Source organism: Pelophylax lessonae (assembly GCF_965119305.1).
Source record: "Pelophylax lessonae genome assembly, chromosome: 1".
NCBI classification, from domain to species: domain Eukaryota; kingdom Metazoa; phylum Chordata; class Amphibia; order Anura; family Ranidae; genus Pelophylax; species Pelophylax lessonae.
The window spans coordinates 744431319-744448709 of NC_138768.1; the positions used below are offsets into that span (position 1 = coordinate 744431319).

Below are 17391 nucleotides of genomic sequence, written 5' to 3' on the forward strand. Positions count from 1 at the left end.
CCCTTGTATTGGACAGTGTTCACCATGGATGCCATTCTGTCCGGGTGGGGAGGTGTCCTGGGTCGGAGCTCGGCTCAGGGTGTTTGGACACTGGAAGAGTCCAGGCTCCCGATCAATGTCCGGAAACTACGAGCTAGACTATGCCTGGATCACTGGATGGATTGTCTTCAGTTGTGTCCGGTGCAAATTCAGTCAGGCAATGCCACGGCCGTGGGTTATGTCAATCACCAGGGTGGAACAAGAAGTGTGTTGGCAGCCCTGGAGGTAGCGGGCATTCTACGGTGGGCAGAACGCTTCGTTCTGGCCCTCTCCGCCGCACACATTCCAGTGGTGGAAAACTGGGAAGTGGATTATCTCAGTCGGCTTCTCAAGCTTCTGCTTGAGAGACTCTTGCCCAGGATCAAGGCAGAATGGATTCTTATGTGGAAAGCATACATTTCATGATGTGTGTCGCTTGGTGTTCACTCTCGCTCTTTCTCAGTGGCCCAGGTCTTGACCTTCCTTAAACCGGGGTTGAACAGAAGTTGGCCTTGATTACCATCAAGGGCCAGGTGTCGGCCTTGGCAGTTTTCAACAACTGCTGGCCATGCACTCCCTGGTGCATACCATTGTTCAGGGGGTTTGTCATTTGACTCCACCGGTGCGCTCTCCTCTACCGCCTAAGGATCTGAATTTGGTGCTTTCGGTCCTCCAGAAGCCTCCCTTTGAAAATATTCTGGAAATTCCCCTGCGTACGCTGTCCCAGAAGAGGTGGCCTTTTTGGTGGCGATCCCCTCTGCTTGCAGGGTGTCGGAATTAGCGGCATTATCTTGTCGCACACTTTATTTGGTGGTCCACAAAGATAAGGTGGTTCTTTGCCCTTTCTATCGTTCCTTTCTAAAGTAGTCTCTGATTTGCATTTGAATGAAGACATTGTGTTACCTTTCCTGTGTCCCAGGCCAAAACATCCTAAGGAAATTGAGTTGCATGCTCTGGATATGGTTTCGGGCGATTTGGGTGTACCTGGCAGCTACGGAGTCTTTTCGGAAGTCAGACTCACTATTTTGAGCTCACGGATAGGCCTCAGAAAGGACTGTCTGCTTCTTCTGCGACTATTTCTAGATGGATCAGACAGACAGTGTCTCAGGCTTATTCCATTAAGGGTTGGGTTTCTTCTTTCCCTGTAAATGCGCACTCTACTTGGGCGCTCAGTGCTTCCTGGGCCTTCCGTCATCAGGCGTCAGTGACGCAGATTTGCAAGGCAGCCACTTGGTCGTCGGTGCACGCTTTTACAAAATTGTATAAAATAGATGTGTTGGTATCTGCGGGTGCTTCTTTTGGCTGCAAGGTTTTGCAGGCTGCTGTTTACAGGAGGGTCTATTGCCTCTTTGGGGGAGTAATGTTTCAGGTGGGCTATACAACATAACAGATAGATATATTTTTTGATTATGAATATTTTTTGACTAATATTTTAGAAATGCCAATGTGGCTCCTTAACGCTTTAGTGGCCCCATGATTCTTAAGGTGTAGGCTCACAATTGGCCTCATCTCTCCTCCTCTATTCCATCCCAGGAGGCGAGCCATGGCTCTCATCCCAGGTTGTGGATGTATCCGTATGGTATAAATATTGGCAAGTGAACCATTTCCAAACTAGGCTCTGAGGAACAAAGTCGGTCCTTTGAAATGCGTTAGCCATTTGGGAGGTTGCGGTCATTCACAGACGCACAGACACTTAGGTGGCCTGATGAGCTTTTGGACACCTATATGAGTCTTTAGTTACCTATATGTTTCTCACTATTTCTATAATAAATACATTGGATAATGCACTAGGCCAGTGCACCCTCTCTCTCTTCTCTTTTTCTACTGGTGTGGAGGTGATCAGAGATACTGACTGGGGACAGTATGTAAAAAAAAAAATTATTTTTTAAATATTTTTTTTAAATATTTTATTTTTTAACATATTTAAACATTTAAAAAAATGTTTTTACAATTTTATTTATTTTTTACATACTCTCATCAAAGTAGTTCAGTGCCACTATAATAACACTCTATTACTCAGGTGGGGGGTGTGGGGCAAAGGGTTACAATAATGACAGCTGTGATTAAAGTGATTGGCCACAGCTAATCAAATGGTACAGTGTGCTGTGGTATGCCCAGGTACCATGTGATAGTTGTGAGCCAATCACAGCATCGTTTTTCAGGAAACACAACTGTTATAAATGAAATTAATTTATAACAGCTTTGTTGACATTGCGATCCGCTATCCATTGTGTCCGGGGTCCACAATCCTCTGTGTCGTGGTAGTAGCATGCTGTGCACCACAGGGGGCACGCAGCGTGCCCCTAACGCAGAACAGGCTGGATAACATACATGTACGTGATCCAGACTGCCCGTTGTGGCTGCCCACAGAAAATGTACTGTGGGCGGTCAGCAAGTGGTTAAATGCTTTCTTTCAGAGCTTTTCCTTTGCAAAAATGATTTTTATTCACTTGTAATGTGTTTGAGTTTGCTCAATGTCAATTCTCTAGTACAGCTCCCTCCCTGTTTGCATATCATAGCCCCCTCCTCTTGTGGGAGTGTCTGATTACAGTCTGTGCTGGCCATATTCTTCCACCCTTAAACTGACCATAGATGGCCATTTGTTCAGAAATGTTTCAAGAATCACAAGCAAGGAGAATGGAGCAATCACCCCTCCAGGGCATAGTACAGTGTGACTCACCACGGTCAGAAAACACTGATTAGTGGCTGCAGCTGCTGATTGAGCAAAATTTTCCATGTCCTTTCAACAGAAATCAATCAGATAATTGACTTCTGTCAAACAGGGACAGCGAACATGGTCCCTTCTGATCAGGCTGAATTTTGATCTGTAATTTTTTACCTTAAAGTCATATTAAAGTCTTGTTGTTGTTTTTTGTTTACAAATAACAAATATGTCATATTTACCTGCTCTGTGCAGTGGTTTTGCACATAGCAGCCCAGATCCTCCTCTTATCGGGTCCCTCGCTGTCGCTCCTGGCCCCTCCCTCCTGTCGAGTGCCCCCACATTAAGCAGCTTGCTATAAGGGCCCCCTAGCCGATGCTCTGTGTGTCCAGTCAGACATGGATTGGCCCCGCCCCCTCTCTCCTCATTGGCTCACTGACCTTGAAGGACAGCAGAGGGTGCCAATGGCGCCCGCTGCTGTGTGTCAGCCAGTGAGAAGGGAGAGCCTCGGACAACCAAGATTCCCATGCAACATCGCTGGATCGAGATGGGGCTTAGGTTTTTTATCTTAATGCATTCTATGGTGGTTCTAAAGGCATAGAATGCATTAAGATAAAAAAACTTCTGCCTTTAGAACCACCAGAGAATGGAATAAGGTAAAAAAAAAAAAAAAAAATTGCATTTAGTACTAGTTTTAACTACTTCCGGCCCGCGCTATAGCCAAAGTACGGCTACAGTGCGGGCTCTAATTTCCGGGAGGCCGTCTTTAAACGGCCTCCCAGTAACAGGCTCCCCGCGCGCTCCCGCGAGCGCGCATCGGGGAAAATCTGTGTCGGCCGTGTCCCTTGGACACAGCCAATCACAGATCGTGGTAAATGGCCAATCACAGCGGCCATTTACCACGTGATCGGACCATGCAATGAGAGATGATCTCATATGTAAACATATGAGATCATCTCTCATCGCCAGCTCTCCTTCCTCACACAGAGACTGCGTGTGAGGAAGAGCAGAGCTGAACAGCGATTAGGGGACACAGAGACATGTAATCAGGGCACTGATCACCAGTGCCCTGATTACAAAAAAGGTAAATAAAATACAATAAGTGCCCACCATCAGTGCCCACAGTGCCCGCCATCAGTGCCCACAATCAGTGCCCATAGTGCTGCCAGTCAGTGCCCATCAGTGCCTGCTCATCTAGGCACTGATGGGCTCTGACTAGCAGCACTATGGGCACTTAGTGTGGGCACTGATGGTGCTGCCCATCAGTGCTCATCAGTGCCGCTCGTCAGTGCCACCCGTCAGTGTCCGTCAGTGCCACCCATCAGTGTCCAGCAGTGCCGCCTCTCAGTGCCCATCAGTGCTGCCCGTCAGTGCCGCCCTTCAGTGCCCAGCAGTGCCACCTCTCAGTGCCCAGCAGTGCCACCTATCAGTGCTCATCAGTGCCACCTATCAGTGCTCATCAGTGCCGCCTATCAGTGCCACCTATCAGTGCTCATCAGTGCGGCATATTAGTACCTCCTCATCAGTGCCACCTCATCAGTGCCCATAAGTGCCACCTCATCAGTGCCCATAAGTACCACCTCATCAGTGCCCATCAGTGCCGCCTCATCAGTGCACATCAGTGAAGGAGAAAATTTTATTTATTTTCAAAATTTACTCGCAGAAAATAAGAAAAACTTTTTTTTTTTCAAAATTTTCTGTCTTTTTTCTTTTTTTTTTGTAAGAAATAAAAAACCCAGAGATGATAAAAATTTCATATGGGTATAGTGTAGCATGACCGCGTAATTGTCATTCAAAGCGTGAGAGCGCTGAAAGCTGAAAATTGACCTGGGCAGGAAGGGGGTGAAAGTGTGCGGTAGGCAAGTGGTTAAGCAAGGTTCTGTAAATTTGGTATTGCTATGTGGAATTTTACACTAAGCCTCAGTTCACACTAGATGCGCTGCGGTATCCGCACTGCATCAAAATCGCAACCAATTCATGCAAACCCATTGCGGAGTGTATGTTGTTAACGACACCCCGAAATTGGTTTGCAAAACGCAGTGCAATTTTCAGAATCAGATCGCGTGGGTGTGAACAAAAAAAGGGCCCTGCACAAATTTGTCGTGAATGCGGTGCATTTTAAGCCAAACAAATCAATGGCTCAAATCGCACCCCAGAGACACGGCATGTCATTTGTACAGGAATGTGTTGCAATACCTGTGCAAATTAGGCCCCTTTCACACATGGGGTCCGTTCGGTTCATCAGTTCAGTCACGTCAAAAAGTATCAGTTTTCCATCCGTTTTTTGTCCGTTTTCCGTCCGTTTTTCGTCCGTTTTCGTCTGTTTTTCGTCCGTTTTCATCTGTTTTTTGTTCGTTTTCATCTGGTTTTCGTCCGTTTTCATCCGTTTTTTCATCCATTTTTCATCCATTTTTTTTACATCCACTACCAATGCAAAAATGGATGAAAAACGGACCGTTTGTCCGTTTACATCCGTTTTTCGTCCTCTCCGTTTTTTTTGACAGATTAAAAATAGGGCATTCATCCATTACAAAAAACGGACATTGACGGAGGTGGATGAAAAATGAATGTTAATGGATGATCATCGGTTGTCATCCGTTTTTACATAGAGATGCATTGATGTCCATTTTTCATCCGTCAACGGATGGATGAAAAACGGACATACGGACCGTATGTGTGAAAGGGGCCTTACATGCAGTGTCCCGCACAGCATCAGTGTGAACTCAGGCTCAATGTGGAGTAAGCATCTCTTGCTAACTTTTCTCACTTATCTCAGACAACATAAGAACAGGAAATCCTTTCATTGCTTTTATCAGCGGGTACATTCTGAATTTAGGGTGCCTATTCATCCTTAAATTATTTTAAAACAATCAGTACCAACGTCAGTTTACATAGAATGCTGTTCATGTGCTAGAGGACATGCTTTTGTTAAAATTCTTAGTTCTTGTGCCAGGAAAAATGCTGACATTTTGTGTAACAATACCAATTGTTAATTTTCCTAGAAAACTATTTACCAGGGATCCCTATAGAATTGATAGCAACAACCTCGGGATTTACTAGCAACATTTAAAAAGGAAAATACAACGTTTTTGGCAGATAAATTAAATATCGAGAGTTGGGGAAACTTACAGCTAAACTCCAGATACAAAAATCTTCATTGAAATATATTCCTCAATAGTCACAAAGGATATACAGTATCACAAAAGTGAGTACGCCCCTCTTTATTTTGTAAATATTTTCTTATATTTTTTCATGTGACAACACTGAAGAAATTACACTTTGCTACAAAGTAGTGAGTGTACAGCTTGTATAACAGTGTAAATTTGTTGTCCCCTCATAATAACACACAGCCATTAATGTCTAAACCACTGGCAACAAAAGTGAGTACACCCCTAAGTGAACATGTCCAAATTGGGCACAATTAGCCCAATGCGTGGGACATGCGTATGAGTTTGCTTCTGCACGCGAGCTAACGGGGACAGGGCGCTTTCATTCCTTTTTTTCCCCTATTTTTTTCCCTATTTATTTTATTTATTATTTTTACACAGTTTTTAAAACAAAAAAAAAATTTTGATAATTTTTATTCCTATTACAAGGAATGTAAACATCCCTTGTAATAGAAATAAGCATGACAGGATCTCTTTATTGTGAGATCTGGGGTCAAAAAGGACCTCACAATTAAGAAGTAGGCAACCGCACACCGACTTGAAAGCTGAAAATGATTAAAAACCATTTATAGAAGGTTCAAAGAGTCCACGGTGACAAAAATCAGAGACAGGGGACAAATACAGTTGACATGTTTCACGAAATCATATTCGCTTAGTCATAACCATGGACCTCACAACTACACCAAAAAATTGGCTCTTTAAATCGGTTGCTAGGAGACGACGTTTGACGTCGCTCCGGTCCTCCAAGACCATGTAGTCGAGTGGGGGCCACCCTGCCCTCACTCGACTTCCTGTCTGTGAGGAGCGCGGACTGTATCATTTCCCCCGCTGCTGGCGGGTCCGGTAAGGGGGGAAAACGACCGGGAAGTGGCGAGGGGGGGTACCTCTTCCGCCGCACCATAAGAGTGATCCCACGGCGAATCCGCCACTGGGACCACCCTTATCTGAAAGAGGACTGCCCGACTTTTCGAAAAATACCAGGGTTATGGCAGCTATCTGCTGCCATAACCCCAGTATTTAGTGTCAAAATACCGACGTAAGTGGTTAAAGGTATAGGGATGCACTGGACACCCAGCAATAGCACAATGGCAGCGAAGGTATCCAGTATGTCCCCTCACCAATTACCAACAGTACGAACAAATGGCAACCACTCAATGCTATAACGGGCATTTGCAGCAAGGAGCACATGGAAGGGCGACACGTCAAAAACCAGCGAACGGAAATCCCTAGCTCACCAGCCAGCCTGCAACAAACCAAGTTGACCCTGTCTAACAGTTCACTTTAAAAACAAGGGGTTTAGTTTGCACACATTTGTGTATACATGCATAAGCTGCAGAGGCCACGTCACGCACCCCATTGTACTGCAATTCTTACTCTATAATTTTGAGAGTCTCCTAAGTTGAAGCACATAAATAATAATGGATAGATTAAGAGCAGGTATACCTGGAGGGAGCCCACCCCTCCTTAAAGGTACAGGGTACACTGGACACCCAGCAATAGCACAATGGTAGCTGAGGTATCCAGTGCTGTGCTGGTGGAGAGAGCAGGGCTGTGGAAGGGACCCAGCAGGTCCACCCACTACAGAATGCCTGTAGAAAGCTACAGGAGGGGGCGGATACAAGACCAGTCACCCTGCACAAGGGAGAGAGCAGCAGTGACTGGTCTTTATATTCCTGGAGTTCAGCCTTTGTAGGAACACATTGTATACTGCCAAAATACAGCATATTTCAGCTATGCACTTTTTTCTAAGGGAAGGTTTACACAGCCCAGCCCACTTCCAGGTAAAAACATATTTCTTTGTTTTGTTGAATATGGGGAAGGGGTACATTGCTGATAGTTTGTTTACTGTCTGTGTCTTCGATAGGGAGATTTCCCCTCACCTCCAGTTCTGGTGACCAATCAGGATGTGGGATTTCCCTAGCATCGTACCTGCATTCATGACAACCAGACAGTAAGGGGAAATCCCTAATAGACACACAAAATTCTCTTTTCTACTCTGCTTTTATTCAGAATAACATTTTATTGCTGCTTGTGGACTGGTTGGGAAGATATTGTCCCTAAAACCACACAAGAAATCTGGGAAAACCTCCCAGTTTGAGAGACGGCAATAAAAACATCACACTTGCCGCTCTGCTCCTGCAGATATACTGCAACGGGGTGACATGGGCAGCTTCAGTCACGTATATATGTGATTGAGCCTCTTCCAGGATTGAAGTGCAACATGCTCCTCCTGTGACCGCTGTATCTGGTAACCAGGTATCGTGATTGCTGTGATTGGTCATAGCAATCACATGATAATGTAAAAAAACCTGTCATGAATGGCTTTCCATTCCTGAACAACATGCTTTCTATTGTGATCTTTGATTGGGCCAAAGCAACCACATGGTAGCTTAGCCAATCACAGATCACAGCCATAAGCAAGCTGTTTTTGAATGGTTAACCCATTCATGACAGCTATAACTATTGCTTCTATAGTGATCATCACTGTATAAGCAATAACAGCGTAAAAACAAAATCCCTGATTCCCCCCTCTCCTGCCCCCAGAATAGTCTGTAGTAGTACTTTGATGACAGGATGTACAAAAACAAATAGTAAAAAAAGTAAAAAAAGAGAAGAAAGTTTTTAAAAATTATTTTATTTATTTATTTTTTACATACTGTCACCAGTGAGTGTCCCTGATCATCACCACACCAGTCATAGGATGACTCTGTACTGCACTGGTGACAGTATGTGAAAAAAAAAATAATTGTGCAAAAAAAATAAATTCATTTTCCAAAAAATTGCAACTTCAAAAAAACTCACCATGCTTCAGGCTCTCTACTTTCCAAAAAAAAAAGGGTAATTTGGGGGGAAAATGTTCTGTCTTGGCATTTTGGGGCGTCAAGAAATTAGATCAGTACATCAGGATTGATCAGTTTTCAATTATATTTTCCATAGTTTGTAGACACTATAACTTTTACACAAACCAATTAATATACACTATTTGGGATTTTTTTTTTGTTTCTTTTACCCAAGACATGTAGCAGCATATATTGTGGCCTAAATATATGAAAAAAATTGATTTTTATTGGATATGTTTTATATCAGAAAGTAGAAAATATAGTTTTTTTTTAAAACTTTTAGTCTTTTTTTATTTATATAATAAAAAAATAAAATACCCAGTGGTGATCAAATACCACCAAAAGAAGGCTCTATTTATGTGAAAAAAATGATATACATTTCATTTTCGTACGGTGTTGCATGACCATGCAATTGCCAGTTATTTTAGCTCAGTGCTGAATAGGAAACATAAACATAGGAAACATAATGGCTACATAAGGGCCCTACAGGGTACATTCAATCATATTTATCTGCCTGGGAGTGACAGGTGTTAGAGGGCGGGAGGTGCGAACAGCGGCAGTGCCGGGATGAAGAAAGGACGCACAGGCAGCTAAATGTCGAGGCCATGGCGGTCTGGCCAGAACTATCACTCGGTCCGGTTTGGAACGGGGTCCCCCATTTAATGATGCCTTGTATAGGAAATGATACAGCGCAATATAGCAGTTGGTATTTATACAGTGTCACCAAGCTTAGGCCTGTATTACTAGAGGATGGCTTCTGCTGGAGGGGTGGCTGTGTGTGGTGTATTGGGATGGCACTATAATGCTGCTGAGAAGACCCCCATGTTACTGGTCCAGATAGCAGAATGTTTCTTCAAGTTAGGTTTTGGCCCTGAGCTGAACCTTTACCTGATCTATTAATTTTTCCTCACATTCCATGACCTACCACAAGCTCCAGACATGCCCAAATGACACAATAGTCCCTATACACAAGGTTCCTGCTCAGGATGACTGCCTGAGGTCTCCAGAGGTTGCAGCTTCTAATCAGATAGCTGGTTTCTCTAAGACACTGAAGGAGTCCACAAGGGGACAATTCCCTTGACAGACTCCTTTCCATCTGTAATAATAGCACAGTGCCACCTACAGGACAGAGGGGAAACTGCACCTGCCTTCGTGTCTTATAATACAGCACTGCCACTGTTGCTGAAACCCAGCTGCAGTGTCTGGTGGCAGGAGCATGTGAGACATAAGAAGAATTTGGTTCAGTCGGGGCAGGTAAAGGGAGTTTTTTGTTTACTTTATGACTGAGGCTTGTGCACCACATGGACTTGGTAAGACTGTCATATTTTAATAGTGAGAGTATATAGAAGTCACCATAGCTGTGCCACTCATCAGGTTATTTCTCTTCATGACGGCATCAAGTAACCTAGAATGGTTACATCAATCTCATATTTCACTTTTGGGCCTAAATGAATAACCGGGGGCAGTATACACCAGTGTTAATTTTGGCAGCAAATTTCAATTTAGTTTTAGTATTAGTCTTAGGACTAAAATGGCATTTTAGTTTTAGTCCTATTTTAGTCTTCTGCAAGTGTTTTAGTTTTAGTCGTATTTAGTCGACTAAAACTCCAGTATATTTTAGTCCACTAAAACGCCCTACATTTTAGTCGACTAAAACTCATTTTAGTCATCTATAATCGAATGGGTGTAGTTCAATTGTAATTTGTAATGCATTATTTAAGCATTTCTCTACAATTTTCAAACTCATTATATACTACTGCTGGTCCTGGAGTGAAAAATCTAATATGTTATTATTTATGCTTTGAGCATGCACCAGTGTTAATTTTTGGCAGCAAATTTCGATTTAGTTTTAGTTATAGTCTTTTGACTAAAATGCCATTTTAGTTTTAGTCGTATTTTAGTCATCTGAATTGTGTTAGTCGACTAAAACGTTTTAGCCGGTTTTAGTCGACGAAATTAACACTGGTATACACATGCCTTCTGACTTTAGAGAGGTTAGGGAGATGCTCAGACAGTGCCCATATTCTGGTCAGTGTCTTTGTACAAATCATTTCTTTAAAAACAATTACTGGCATTTTAGTTCCCAGTTTCCTTTTGTTAGTCAGGCACACTTCTCATTTTATAGTCAGCCTCAATTATACAAACAGTGCTCTATGTTCAATGCTTTTAAAAATGTGTCATATAAATGCCTAGGGTGTATATAATGATGTTTAACCCAAAATTGTCCACCAAATGCTATAGCCCCCTGGATAAATCATCATGCAGGCATTACCTGCTTGCCTGTTCTGCCTCCTTGGAGGCTGCATGATCCAATGAAAATGTGTAAACCCCAGTTTTTAATGCAAATTGTTTTACAGGAGAGGTCGGTTGGTAGCAGGCTGGCTGGTGGGTTGAGCTGGGAATTTTCTTTGGTTTTGTTTGACATGCGTCGCCCTTCCCATGCTTCTTGCTGCAAAGACCAGTTATAGGTGGAGGCAGTGGCCAGTTGGTTGTAATGATCCAATATAACTGTAATTGTTCCCTAATTATGTAACCCTTCAGATGGTCATGCTTGAAACAATCCTAATGTTTCTTTCTGAGCTATCAGACCTCTGGAAGATGTGCTCATTACTTAAAAGGCATTGTACACTTTCATATATTTTAGGCTCTGTTCACATATTGGCATCCCGGATCGCTGGCAGAGTTGCCTCGATTCTGCCTGTGATCCCGAATCACGACAAATCACGGGAAGCCTGTGCAAATCCTGTCACTTCCAATGGCACCCCAAACATGGCGCCATTTTGCCGCGATTGTCGCTCGACTAATTGTAGTAAAATCGTGCAACCAGAATTGGGGGATGCCTGTCACCCAAAAGATGTTCTTGTACTTCTTTTGAGCGACAGGCCTCCCGTGATTCTGTTTGTGCGATTTTACTGCGTATCTGTATACTTTTTGAAACCAGATCATCAGCATGACGGCCATTGGAAAGACATCCCAGTGGTTCTGCATTGTAATAGTCATATTTTAAGCAACAAAAGCCAAACTGAGTAATGCTGAACTACAATGCTGATAATTGGAGACATTGGATAGATGTTTTATCTTGACTAGAGCTGCACGATTCTGGATAAAATAAGAATCACAATTTAATTTTTTTTGCTTGGAATAAAGATCACAGTTCTATCCTGATTCTCTCACGATTCTCAACGTAACATCATCTTTTACATTATACAAAAAATTGGGCTAACTTTACTGTTTAGTTTTTTTTAATTCATTAAAGTGTATTTTTTCCCCAAAAAAACTGCGTTTGAAAGACTTCTGCGCAAATACAGTGTGACATAAAAGATTGCAACAATCGCCATTTTATTCTCTAGGGTCTCTGCTAAAAAAAAATGTATATAATGTTTGGAGGTTCTAAGTAATTTTCTAGCAAAAAATACTGATTTTAACTTGTAAGCAACAAATGTCAGAAAGAGGCTCTGTCTTTAAGAGGTTAAACTCCTCCTTTAGAGACGGAATTTCATTAATTTCATTTGATCTAAAAGAACGAACTGATACATTGTAAAACGGGTTTATAGTTATCTGGTCACCTGACAGGTCGCCGTAGGTCACCTTCCACAGAGAAGCTGTGGACCCGTTCTAATAGGAGCGACACAAGTCGCTCCGACTTAGAAAAAGGGTCCGGAGCTTCTTTGGGGCGACCAGGAGCGACCTGCATAGACTTCAATGTTATGAAGTCCGTGCCGGCCGCTCCGAGGTCGCGTTGCGAGCAGCGCACCGCGGCTTCACAGGTCGCCCCGGGAAGTAGCGTCACCCAGTGTGAATGGGGTCTTAAAGAGGTTGTAAACCCCTTTTGTTTACATTTATCTATAGGTAAGCCTACATTAAGGCTTACCTATAGGTGCTATAAATATCTCCTAAACTTGCACCGTTTAGGAGATATTTACAGTGCATGCAGCCGATGACGTCATCGGCGCATGCGCTCTGAAGGAACGGCCACCCATGCCGTTCCTTCAGATCCCAGTGCCGTGAAAGGCGGGAGTGATGTAATCGCGCCCCTGGCCAATCAAAAAGCCGGAGGACAAGATCAAGGAAGCAGGATGGCCGGACATGTCGGCCGTCCTGTCGGCACTGAGGGGGCTTCGTTTTTAGGTAAGTACTTCATAATGAGCTAGTATGCGATGCATACTAGCTCATTATGCCTTTGTCTTTACAGGTTTTTTTTTTCCCCACATTTTTTAAACGGGTTTACTTCCTCTTTAACAATGTTGATAGACATTTAAAATAAATAAATAGTGCAGCGCCTAATAATGATGAAGAAAACTGATAAATAGATGCACATAGATAATATGAAAGGATATGTAACAACAATGCAATACAAAATCATAGATGATCATGGTTAGTGTGCATATAAATAATGAAACATGACAGTCCTAATGATAGACAGTCTCTGTATCTGGTGAAAGGAGAAGTGATGATAGGAAGCTGCTCACACAGTAGAGCAATAATCCACCACCATGATGCAAACAACTGGGGTACTCTTACCAGACGAGATGGACCTTCAAATGAATGAAAGGTCAATCAGGCATAGATTGAGTATCTGGTGTCAGCTTAGCAGATAACCGATGATCAACCTCCTTAAACTCTTAAGCTGGAACAGATATATACTTATCAGATGTAAACATCCCCAACTCCTCCACAAGTACCTTGCCTTTCTGTCTGAAGCCATCGATGATGATAGACATTTGCCTGGGGCTTTTTTTTTTGACAGCTGTGAGTAATGGCCGGAATACACGATTAGAATATCGCCCGATCCTTCGACCACCGACTTATGAAGAAGTGTTCGTTGGTCGAAAACGTTGCCAACATACACGGGCCGAATATCGCCCAACCGTTGACAGCCGACCATCGAAACAGTGTTCAGCGTGATGATGTTCTACAGATTTCAAATGAACGACCTTAACACCAATGTATAGAATATCGTTCAATCGCAAACGAGACGACAGAATTTTTTGTTTTTTTCAAACTGTATTTTCCTTTCACAATATTGATATCGCTCATTGATGGCTGGGCATTAACGAGTAGAATATCGGCTGATCGTTCGCTGAACGGAAATTTTCGGCCGATTTTCTTATCGTGTATTCTGGCCATAAGCAGAGAACAGCTTTCTTGCCACATGTACAAAAAAGAACAAACCCAACATTGATGCCTAGTACACACCATGCGAATATCTACCAAAAAAACACAGATGTCAAAGCACTCGTCCAATAATCTGATTGCTAGTACACAGCTTTCGAGAGCCGATCACAACAGTTCATCCGAAATTATCTGAAGGGACAAACATAAAAGATTTTCTCATACGATTACAGAATGAACAATTATCGTTTAATCAGAACTGTATTGATTGGGAAAAAATCGGAAGACCAAGACCACGCATGATTGCAACTGAAAGAATAAATTAAAATACAATATAACACATTATATCACTTCTGAAGTTGTACGAGAATTTTCATAACTTCAGTAACCTCTTCATTTTCGATATGAGACTAGCATGCAAAAAAAATAAAATAAAAAGGACGATCATTCGTTTGATATTCTCATCGTGTGTACGAAGCTTAACATATTCTGTTATTATGTCTGAGCGAAAAGTAAATCTGGCAGTGTGTCACCGTGGTATATCTTGTGACTTAAGTCCACGACAAATTGCTGCAAGACAAAGTCATATGCTTAGGTTATGCTGAGTGTGCTGTTGTCACGGCAGTGACTGGCTAAAGTACAATTAGAAAGGTTAAAGAACAATAAGTCCCGGTGCAATGCGGGAAACCCTGCGATTCCAGTGCGGGTTCCCACATCACACCTGAATCACACACTGGCGCACACTGGAATCTGTGAACCGCAGAAATCAGTTCACAGATCGCAGTGTGAACTATGAAATGGTACGGGAATTGGATCGCATGGGTGTAAACACCCATGCGATCCGATTCCAGTGTGGACCAAAAAAAGGCTCCACCACAATTTTGTTGCGAATGCAATGCAATTTCATCCATTCAGTTTGTGTGGCTGAATTTGCATTGCACAGACATTGCATGTGATCTGCACAGCAATGCAGTGCGAATCACATGCGATGTCTGTCATTGCACAAGTGTGAACCCAGCCTAAAAAAGATATATACCATCCAACTCAATGAAAAGAGCAATAAGGGAACTTATCCTTTCTGATAAAGAGTAATCTGGTTGAAGATACAAGTGGAACAAGACTCTTGAAGTCATGGGGTCCAAGTTTGAATGCTACGCTCCTGCAGACTTTGCATTCTGTAAGTGCTATACATTCCGTACATACAGGGCTGGTGCTAGAGTATTTTGCACCCTAGGCAAGACCAGCTACTTGCACACCCCCCCCCAAAAAAACTGTACATATTGCCCTCCTTCCTGTCATAATGCCCCCCGTTTAAACCCCACTCTCCCCTTCCTGTACACACTGCCCCCTCCCCATCTCGCACACACCGCCCCCCTTTAACCCTACACCCTCTTCATATACACACTGCCCCCCTTTAACCCTGCACACCCCTTCATATACAAAGTGCCCCCCTCTCCAGAGGTGATATCCACTGAGGATGAGGAGGTGACAGGAGAGGAATGTGGCACTGGCCATGGCTGGCGCCCTAGGTGGCAGTGCACCCTAGGCGGCCGCCTAGTTTGCCTAGTGGTAGCACTGGCCCTGTGTACATACAAAATACAAGCAGTTTACAGCATTTTTCTTAGATGGTATACAAACTCTAAACATTTTCATACATTTTTTGGACAGGCAGACATTAAAGCAGTATTGAACCCAAAAAAAAAAAAACATGTAATATATTGCAGCTTCCCAATCATTAGATGTGGTGGCTGCATTGGTTTGTTTAGTTGTTTCCTTCTGTTTTTACCTGGTGATCTGGCCAGTAACACACCTCCTGTATTAGAGTGTCCCAGCTTTGGATGAAAGAGCACAGGGGCACCTTTGGACCGCAGCATTGTCAGTCTGGGGGCGCGAGAATGATCAAGTGAAAAATGAAAGAAAGAAAGCCTAATAAAAGAAAACTAATGCAGCCATCACATCTAAGAACTGGTAAGCTGCAGTATAACAAATGTTTGTTTTTAGGTTTAATACCACCTTAACAAACCTATGGAAACTTCCTGTATGAAATGTAAGACGGTACATGACATATGTTCAGATTTTCCACAGTGACTTTGTAGGTTTGATTCACCCTCTGTGTGCGGGGGGTCACAGTACATTACTTGTTAGGGCACCTGGACAGAACATGTCTTAGTACATGGTGTGGGAAGAGCTTGTGATCAAAGACGTCAGATCTGATTAGATCACCACATGCAAAACAAGACAGTTCAGCCACATAGTTTGATCTAAATATAACTCGGTTTCCTTTTTGTTCAGTTTTCAGGACTTCATATTCAATGGCAGGGAAACTGGTGAGCAGGAAGTTGAAATGAATTCAGAAATTGTCCTTGAAGAATATCTCTATAAAAGGTCACAGCAGAAGAAGTGGACATCACCCGTGAACTACAAGGAAAGATTATTTGTGCTCACCAACTCCAGATTAACCTATTATGAAGGTCGTGCTGAGGTAAGGTGAAAATGTAGGCTAATTCAGATTCTTTAATCCAGGTACTTACAGTTCAGAGTCCTTCTTTAAAAAAAAAAAAAATTGTTATTGTCACTTGTAACCACCTCTTTGTCAATGCACATGCATTCCAGCAAATAAGGAATTCACTTTTCTGGGGCCATGTTGTTACTTCCCTGGCTTTCTTGTGAGGATTCTGCTCCTGGACAACCTCTCAAGTCTTCCTTTTATAGGAGGAAACGCCGTATAGGGAACTGTAAAAACGCCTTCCATTCCTGGGAAACAAATAGCTTCCACTATTATACATGGTTCCAGTATCAAGTGGGAAGCATCAATGGAAATCAATATGCATGCCTTAGAACAGGGTCTCCAAACTACAGCCCATGGGCCACATTCAGCCCACCAAGAGATTTTATCTGGCCCTCATCTAGGGTCAGCGACATATCCTCAGACTGAGGATTCAGATCAGTTGGTCCCTGCTTTTACCCCCTAACCCCACTGATCACTCTGATGTAAGGATGGCTATTATAGTAAACCTGATATGAGGGAGGGGCTCTGATGAGGACCCTAATGAAAGGGGGACACTCTGATGAGTACTTTGATGTAAGGAGGGACGCTGATGAGGGCTCTGGGGGGGACTCTGATGAGGACCCTGATGAAAGGGGGACACTCTGATAGGGTCTTTGAGGTAAGGAGGGATGCTGATGGGGACCCCGATGTAAGAGTGGACTCTGATGGGATCCCTAATGTGAGAAGAGAGACCCTGATGTAAGGGGAGGACTCTGATGGGGACCCCGGTATAAGGGACCCCTATATAAGGGGGGGGGCTCTGAAGAGGGTACTGTGATGTGTAAAGGGGGACTCCGATCTGTAAGGGGGACTTCTGATGTGAAGCAGAGGGGCTTTTTTTTGGAGTATGTTTATTCATTTGGTTAAACATATTTTTGTGGACCTTGTACTGAAAAGTCCTGCCCTGGGAGAATCACTTTAAAGGTTACTCATTTTGGGAAACTTTACCTTAGTTGCATGTTTTTTTTTGTAACCTTTATATTTCATTGTTTAGTGTTTGTTTTTTTTTTTTCTAAGGCCAAACTATTTTGGTTGTTTTATAAT

The 17391-nt window shown here is 43.0% G+C and overlaps 1 protein-coding gene across 2 annotated transcripts in view; it reads left to right on the forward strand.

Moving 5' to 3' along the window:
* TEC (tec protein tyrosine kinase) overlaps positions 1-17391 on the forward strand; it is a 198591-nt gene that overhangs the window by 65357 nt on the left and 115843 nt on the right. For both annotated transcript variants that reach the window (XM_082259608.1, XM_082259607.1), the window contains exon 2: positions 16092-16281. In XM_082259608.1, coding sequence (XP_082115734.1) covers positions 16144-16281 — 138 coding nt within the window. In that variant the 5' untranslated portion in view covers positions 16092-16143. The remainder of the gene's footprint in view (positions 1-16091; positions 16282-17391) is intronic.